Genomic DNA, 7,889 nt, shown 5'->3' with positions numbered 1-7,889 from the left:
TGGTGCAGGAGAAAGTCTGCATCTTTCAAGAAGACCATGCTATGCAGGAAAATGTTCCATTACATGCATTGAAGTACTCCACTGCATGGCAAGCCAGTAAAGGCCTTGAAGATGAAAGAATAATGACATGGCCCGCTTCCTCATCTGACATAAACGCTATTGAGAACTTGTGGGCCCTTCTTAAACAGGAGATTTATGGTGATTGAAAACAGTACATCCCTCTGAGCAGTGTCTGGAACGCTGTGGTTGCTGCTGCACAATAAGATGATCAACAGATTAAGAAACTGACAGACTCCATGAATGGAAGGCTTATGACTGTTATTGAAAAGAAGAGTGGCTATGTTGGTAACTGACTTTTTTTTTAATGTCAGAAATATTTATTTGTAAATTTTGTGTTGTTTGTTTATTATTCTCACTTTAACAGCTCAAAAATAAACAAGTGAGATGGGAAAACTTCTATTTTTCATTTAGTTGCACAATAATAATTCTGCACACTAAAAGTTGGTAAAAAAAATTATGCACACAGATATTCTCCTAAGAAAGCCAAAGTCGCTTTTGCTTTCTTAAATATTCGTGTTTGAGGTTTATTAACATTTTGGATGGACCGAGAGCACTGTAGTTGTTCAAAAATAAAATGAATCCTCAAAAATACAACTTATCCAATAATTGTGCACACAGAGTAGTTTGAGGAGCTAAGTGCAATGGTGCGCAGCTGAAAGCTTTGCTGTGTTTGGGTGTGCGTGGGAGCACTTGCTTGCAGATGTAGGACTCCAGCTCGGGGAGGTAGAAACACACTCCGTCATACATGCAGTAGGAATCGTGAGTGGATGGACAGCTCTGCACAGAGTCATCATGTCGCCACGGAAACGTGACATCCAGGGGACTGCTCGTGCTTGGCTTAGAGGGGGCGCCCTTTGGATCTTCTGCGCCAGGAGAAAAAATTTATGGACAGTATGACTACCCTGTTCCTGCAGTCCCAGGCTGGTTCCACTGTTCACTCAGTAAGACATTTGCATGAGTGGTCTTAAACTAAATCATTGAAATGCACAGAGAGGTGCTAACCATGGCAACGGGACCCAGAGACTGTGTAACCATGTCTACACCTGCACTCATACTCCCCCAGTGTATTCAGGCATATGGCATTTACATCACATCTGTGTATCTCCAGATGACATTCATCTATATCTGAAAACACACACACACACACATACATACATGCCCAAACACTTGTCAAAGAAAGGAAGAAGTTCACAGATTCACATTGTGAGTGGCAGAGGTGGTCTGTGTGTGTGTGTGTGTCTTCTGTCACCAATGCAGTGATGTTCATCTCCACTGAACCCTGTTCTGCACTGACAGAAGTATCCACCTGCTGTGTTCACACACTCAGAGCGAAGACTATTACACTCAGCCAAGCCTGCTGTGCATTCATCAGTATCTGTACACACACACACACACACACACACACACACCATCGATGCATCATGTGTATTTGTACACTATTTTGACAGAAATCAATGAATTAGTTCAATGATCACTCTGCACTCACACATAAAACACACCAATTTTCAAAGATTCTGTAAATAACAGTCATCAATAGCCACTGTGAACAAAGTAACTAAAACACACACAGACCCGCTCTGCCTGATAATGTTTATTCTTTGTAGGCATGGGAGGTGGTGCTTACCCACACACAGCTGTCCATCATGAGTGAACCCGCGCAGACAATGGCAAGAAGCAGTTCCTTCCACCAGCAGACACTGTGCATTCACGCCACAGCTCAGAGCAGAACACTCATCCTGGTCTAGAGAGAAAGCACACCAGACACCATCCTGTCATTACTGAGGAGCAGACTCCCTGCTCTGAAACAGATCCTGATCACACGTATTGATCTGAAACAGATCCTGATCCTCCCTATACGTCCTGCATTATCATCTATTGTCAGTGGGGATTCCTCTTATAAAAATTTTTAATTTAGAATGTAACTTTAATTTAGTATGACGTGTAACCTAAAACCTTTAGCATGATGCATAACTTTGCATTTCAATTCACTGCAGAGGCAGTGGGACCCATGTGAACGAGACGCCTACTCAGGCTGGGTACCTGACACCATGGTCTCGGTGAAGGGCGCCGGCTCGCCAGCGAGCGAGGCTGTTGTGGACAGGGCCAGAGGTACGCCTTCATCACTCAGAGTCTCGTTCCTCAGCCTCTGTGCCTCACCACCTGTCTCTGAATGCCAAACAAAAACCCACAAAAGAACCTGTCTTTTACTCCCAAGCCTGTGTGCTGTATCTCCACATAAGTGTTCTATTCCATAAATCTACTCATGCCAAGTAGGTCTCAGGAAACGTTGTTGTATGATGTAGGGAAAATATTGTTCAGAATGAACATTTTCCATTTTCACGTGACTATATGTGAGCTGGATGACATGATGGAAAATGCTGGACTGACCCGAAGATGACGTGTCTGTGGGAAGGCAAGTTCTTCCATCAGCTGATAGGATGTGTTGTGAATGACAGGAGCAACGAGCCAGTCCAAATGTGCTCTCACACAGTTGGGAACAACCCCCGTTGCCATAGAGACAAGCGTCTGTCCCTAGGAGAACAACGCAACACCACTATCTCTCTCGCCATCTCTCCATCCCTCTTTTTTTTCTGTCAGTTCCCCCCTTGCGCTGTCTCTCCCTTTCAATTTTAAAAGATTGCACAATATATGGTTAAAACAGAGCTCTCACGATTGGTGACCTTGGAGCAGTGTGTCTAGTGCGTCTGGTATGGCAGTGCGTTTATACCTGGTCTGGCAAGAGGATGCACGATTACGAGGGCAGCAGGTTGCACAGGATCACCACGGAAACACTCCGAGTCATGCCCAGTCCTCTTAGTGAGCTGGTGGATCTGATTATCATCCCAGCTACTGACCCACAGCGAGTCCTCGAACACAGACACACCGAACGGCCGCGCTGGCCCCAAACACACGCGCACATAAATGGATCCATTACATGTTAGTTGGCTTGTGTCTCAGTTTCTGTGAGCTGAATCATCTCATCACAAGAAGGTCCTAGAATGGTTCCATTGGTTTTGCTAATTTACACATTTTTAGAAATGTTCATTACATCATGTTTTCTGCTTATGTAATGTGTTTGAATCTAGAGGTTTTCTTTAGCAACTTTATCTTGGTTGAATAAACTTAACTCAAGAAAAGACAAAGACATAACATTCTATGTACAACATGTACCAGCAGAAAAAACTTTGTGTGTTTGTACCTGGGTGTGTCTCTGTGTGTGCGTGCGTGGTGTGTATGAGAGTGTGTGTGTGTGTGTGTCTGGGTATGTGGTAGAGCCTCACCTACTTCGTACTGGCTCAGCGTGTGTCGGTCAGACCCATCCATGTTGGCTGACTCAATGATTCCTGTGCTGATGTCACACCAGTACAGTCGCTGGGAGGTGTAGTCCAGAGACAGGCCACTGGGAGACACCAGGCCAGATCTCACCAGCACCTCGCGTCCCGTCCCGTCCAGTCCTGAACGCTCCACCGCGGGACGGCTTCCCATGTCCGTCCAGAATACCATCCTCCAGACAGCCAAAGAGAGGAATGCTTCCACATCAAGTTTATTAATGCACATGCATGATCCAGTTCTTTTTAATGGTTTTATGGCTAGTAATCAATAAATACCAGTAAGTTATAGGTAATTAGCAGAGATATAGAAACAGCTGTCTGTAAGATTGATGTGTACCTGTCATGTACGCGTATGAACGTATGAATGTTTTTAAGCAGGCTTCTTTTGTCCTATTATTTTTACATTATGGACATCCTGTTTCTTCTTCCTGTGCTAACTTGTTGCATACCAAAGGGCCTATATAAATCCCTCTCTCTCTCTCTCTCTCTCTCTCTCTCTCTCTCTCTCCCTCTCTCTCTCTCTCCCTCTCTCTCTCTTGTTCGCTCTCTTTGCCCCATTCAATTTCGATCCCTAAGGCTTGACAGATGCGTGTGTGTTGTTCCTTGTCGAGCTCTGGAGGCAGCTCGGGCAGGCTAGGGAACGTAGAGTCGGGGACAGGAACGCTTGGGACAGAGAAGAGCTCACTGGTGCGTTCTCTTTCCCTGACAGCTGTCCTAGAGATGATCCACTCTTCCCTGTACCCAAGAGTCAGGTGTGAGAATCTAGTTTCCAGTTACATAAATGTTCGCTTCACTACCGGTGATGACATAATCCAAGACTGGACTTGGATCAGCAGTTCGGAATACCTCTACTGTACGGTTCAGTGTGCATCTGCATAAATGAGCTACGCCTTCTGTAGCCATGCCTGTGGTTGTCCCTTTCTGATCTGCATCTGATCATGGAATATTAGACACACTTGTTTCCAGCTGTCACCAGCCAGATTATATAAAACACTTATTTTTTCCGTTCAGTCTTGAGGAGGTCTTGCTCTACTTGCGTTTGGTTTAGAGTATTTTGTCACACTAGTAAAGTCTTGTAAAGTCTTACTGAGCCTGAGGATGGACTGCGATGCCTCTGGGTTTCAGGATCTTTTCATGAACCAAGACTTCCCTGTCCACACCATCGAGACCACTCCGGGAAATCGAAGACAACCTGAAACAGATAACCTTATGTGTGTGTGTGTGTGTGTGTGTGTGCGCATTTGTGTGTGTGTGTGTGTGTGAGTGTGTATGTGCACTTGTTTCTGTATATAAGTGAGTGTGTGTGTGTGTGTGTGTGTGTGTGTGTGTGTGTGTGTGTGTGTGTGTGTGTGAGAGTGACTGTGTTTGTGTGTTTGTGTGTGTGTGTGTGTGTATGTGTGTGTGTGTGTGTGTGTGTGTGTGAGTGTGTGATATTACCCTGTGTCGGTCCAGTATAGTTTGCGATTGATCCAGTCCACAGCCAGACCCTCCGGCATGTCCAGTTCACCAAAGAGCAGCACCTCCCTGGATCCTCCTTCCATGGACACCCTCTCAATCTGATGCCGGGAAATGCTGGCAAAGTAAACCTGCACCACAAGGACATTTTATTCCGGTTGAATTTCCAGATCCAGATAACCTATCCCTTAGTTTTGGAGAAGAAAACCTTACACTAAAATTAATGAGTAACAAACCAGAAAAAGGTGTGTGACAAATACTAAATCACAGAATTCTCAAAGAAATCTTTCCAGTCTAATGATGATATTGTAATTACACCTTGTGGCCACTGGATGGCGAATGGCACATTCACAGCTACAGCATGGACATACGGTCATGACGCGCCCTTCCAGTTGGAGTGAGTGTGATTACACGCGTGTCAAACCTTATCCTGCATTGGGTCGTAGTCCAGAGCTAGGATGGATTCTCCAGAGTTCTGCAACACTCTCCTGTCCCCAGTTCCATCTGTGTTTACTCTCCTGATGTCCACTGTGTTTGCATACAGCAGGTAAGCTGGAGGACCTGAGACATTGCAGAGAGTAATCTCACGATTCCTGGAAGTGTGTGTGTGTGTGTGTGTGTGTGTGTGTGTGTGTGTGTGTGTGTGTGTGTGTGTGTGTGTGTGTGTGTACTTGGCCTTGCCTGTGGCTTTGCATTGTTTGCCATCTGGCTGTAGTTGGTATCCAGGTTGGCACTCACACACCCACCTGCCAGGTGACAGCGTCACACACACTTGACTACAGCCCCCTCCATCCATAGACAGACAACCTGAGATGAGCAAAGATACTGCTTTAGTACCAACCCTCCCTCACACAGAAGTGATGACACAATACAGTACCACACACACACACACCTGTGCAAGAATGTCCATCAGGCTGCAATGTGGATCCAACTGGACACACACACACATCCCCCTCTGGTGTGTGTGTGCATGCGTGATCACAGAGTGTGCCATTCTCCACGCATGGTTCAATTTCTGCACACCCACTCACACGGGGAACACGAAACATTTATTCAGGATTTGATAACAACCAGCTACCACCAACTCATTTTAGTGATCAGGGCCTTCACATGCAGCAGAGGATCCAGAGAAACACATATTTGCAAAGCGATGAAGTACCTCAGAGAGGCACCAGATATGTTCTGTACGGAAACCATACACTTACTCTTTAAACACCCCTGTTTAGATTGACTTAGATTCTTCTTTGAGTCAATCTATATACTCTACGAATGGTCAAAACTAGAACCTAACAGTCAAATCCATCTGAAAGCCAGATTAGACAACGATCTCTAAATTAATCCACAGCACATAGAGTATGCTAATGTTAATGCTAACATTAATACTTATGCCAACTCATAGCACTGCTAACAGAGTAGAGCTGCTTCCAGCCTTGGCTGACTAGAAAATACAGCTACCATTAGTGTAATTAAAATATCATTCAGTGAGGGTATGTGTGTAAATTATTAATATAATTTTATTTTTTTTATTCACACAGGAATATGTTGAATTATTAATTTGAACTATGATGACTGTACTCATTCAACAATCACATTTGATATTCAATAAACATCCAATTTGTTCACATTCTGTAAACATTTAGTAAACAAACTTTATCTTTAATACATAATATAGACTGTGTGTTGATTCGGTACACACTTTTTAGCCGAGCTTTTGGAAAAGTTAGAATGAGAATGTGATCAAAATTCCTAAATGTTATTTCTCTTGTGTAATTTTTAGCACTTTTTCTGTGTATTATTATTTGCATACTGCTGAGAAAGAAAAGCACATGATATGATGCTTGTAAAAGAAAGTAGCAAACAAAAATTGAATGAATGAATGAATGAATGAATGAATGCAAAATCCTGCAGGCTATGTATAGGTTTATTCCAGAGAGAATGCTGCATGTTGCTGAGTGCCAAGGCAGCCAAGTCAAAATGAAAATCTATCAGGGCCCCTAAACTTTACTCAAGGAGCTCTTCAGTCACATTAACCAACTATCTGCACAGGGCAGTTACTCTGGACTCTTTATTTAAGGCTAAGCTGCAGCCAGTGCTAAGCAAAGATAGTATTAAGAAGCAATGATGAAACAGAGCGGGTCGTGATGACTCATTATGTTAATGGTGTACATGGTTGCCAACCTGAGCCAGTGGATGACACTTTAACAAAGCCAGCCGGTTTGGGAGAAACAAGCTTCTTATCAGGAGATTCCCTGCAATCCATTTATGATGTCAAACCCCTAATCTTGCCCATAATCCCATCCAAAAAGGTAAAAGTGCGACTGAGGATTCCCTGTGAGCAGAAGACACTTGGACCTGGAGGTGTCCTTGTTCTCTGAAGCAGGCCTAGCCCCATGGACCTTGAGTGAAACACATCACACACCTCTGATCTGCCCATACCCGATATCTCCCAGTTACTAAAGTTTACTGAGTCATCACTACTGACAATAGATTCCATACTGAATTTAACAGTATGACCTTGTGTGTGTGTGTGTGTGTGTGTGTGTGTGTGTGTGTGTGTGTGTGTGTGGTGGGGGGCAAACGGCACAGAGAGGAGGAGAGAAAGAGATGTGTGTGGGAAGAAAGAGAGATGTATACACATGTGCATGTGGGGTGTGAGGAAAGAGAGAGAGAAGGAGAGCCAGTGATGTATGTAGGGGGATAAAGTGAGAGAGGGACATAGACATGTGGGGGAAGAGAGAGAGAGAGAGAGAGAGAGAGAGAGAGAGAGAGAGAGAGAGAGAGAGAGAGAGAGAGAGAGAGAGAGAGAGAGAGAGAGAGATGGGTGTACCTGTCTGTGTGGGGTGAGAATGAGGTAGTGCTCATTGTGTGTGTGGTTAATCTGTTGGTCCTTGGTGTTGCTGTGCTCTAAACCTGCTTAGTGCTGCAAAGCTGCTGACTACATATGTTCCCTATTGCTGATCTTACCTCTCTCCTCATCTAAATACCCTGTCTGAGCTCTGCCCCACTCTATCAGAACTACCCCACAGTTTCAAAACTGCCCCA

The 7,889-nt window shown here is 44.4% G+C and overlaps 1 protein-coding gene across 6 annotated transcripts in view; it reads right to left on the bottom strand.

Moving 5' to 3' along the window:
• The window catches only part of egf (epidermal growth factor), a 43,550-nt gene that overhangs the window by 29,029 nt on the left and 6,632 nt on the right, over positions 1-7,889 (bottom strand). For 5 of the 6 annotated variants that reach the window (XM_027014198.3, XM_027014196.3, XM_027014194.3 and 2 more), the window contains exons 8-20: positions 5,740-5,862; positions 5,529-5,654; positions 5,272-5,408; positions 4,830-4,978; positions 4,480-4,584; positions 3,342-3,565; positions 2,789-2,956; positions 2,449-2,592; positions 2,101-2,226; positions 1,685-1,801; positions 1,310-1,435; positions 1,063-1,185; positions 755-923 (exon numbers count right to left, since the gene is read on the bottom strand). In XM_027014198.3, coding sequence (XP_026869999.3) covers positions 755-923; positions 1,063-1,185; positions 1,310-1,435; positions 1,685-1,801; positions 2,101-2,226; positions 2,449-2,592; positions 2,789-2,956; positions 3,342-3,565; positions 4,480-4,584; positions 4,830-4,978; positions 5,272-5,408; positions 5,529-5,654; positions 5,740-5,862 — 1,837 coding nt within the window. The remainder of the gene's footprint in view (positions 1-754; positions 924-1,062; positions 1,186-1,309; positions 1,436-1,684; positions 1,802-2,100; positions 2,227-2,448; positions 2,593-2,788; positions 2,957-3,341; positions 3,566-4,479; positions 4,585-4,829; positions 4,979-5,271; positions 5,409-5,528; positions 5,655-5,739; positions 5,863-7,889) is intronic. The other variant, XM_081698819.1, reaches the window with a different exon arrangement.

Source organism: Electrophorus electricus, chromosome 16 (genome assembly GCF_041902795.1).
Source record: "Electrophorus electricus isolate QZ-2024a chromosome 16, ASM4190279v1, whole genome shotgun sequence".
NCBI lineage: Eukaryota > Metazoa > Chordata > Actinopteri > Gymnotiformes > Gymnotidae > Electrophorus > Electrophorus electricus.
Note: the sequence above shows the minus strand (reverse complement) of the source record. Positions and strands in the feature narration are given on the sequence as shown.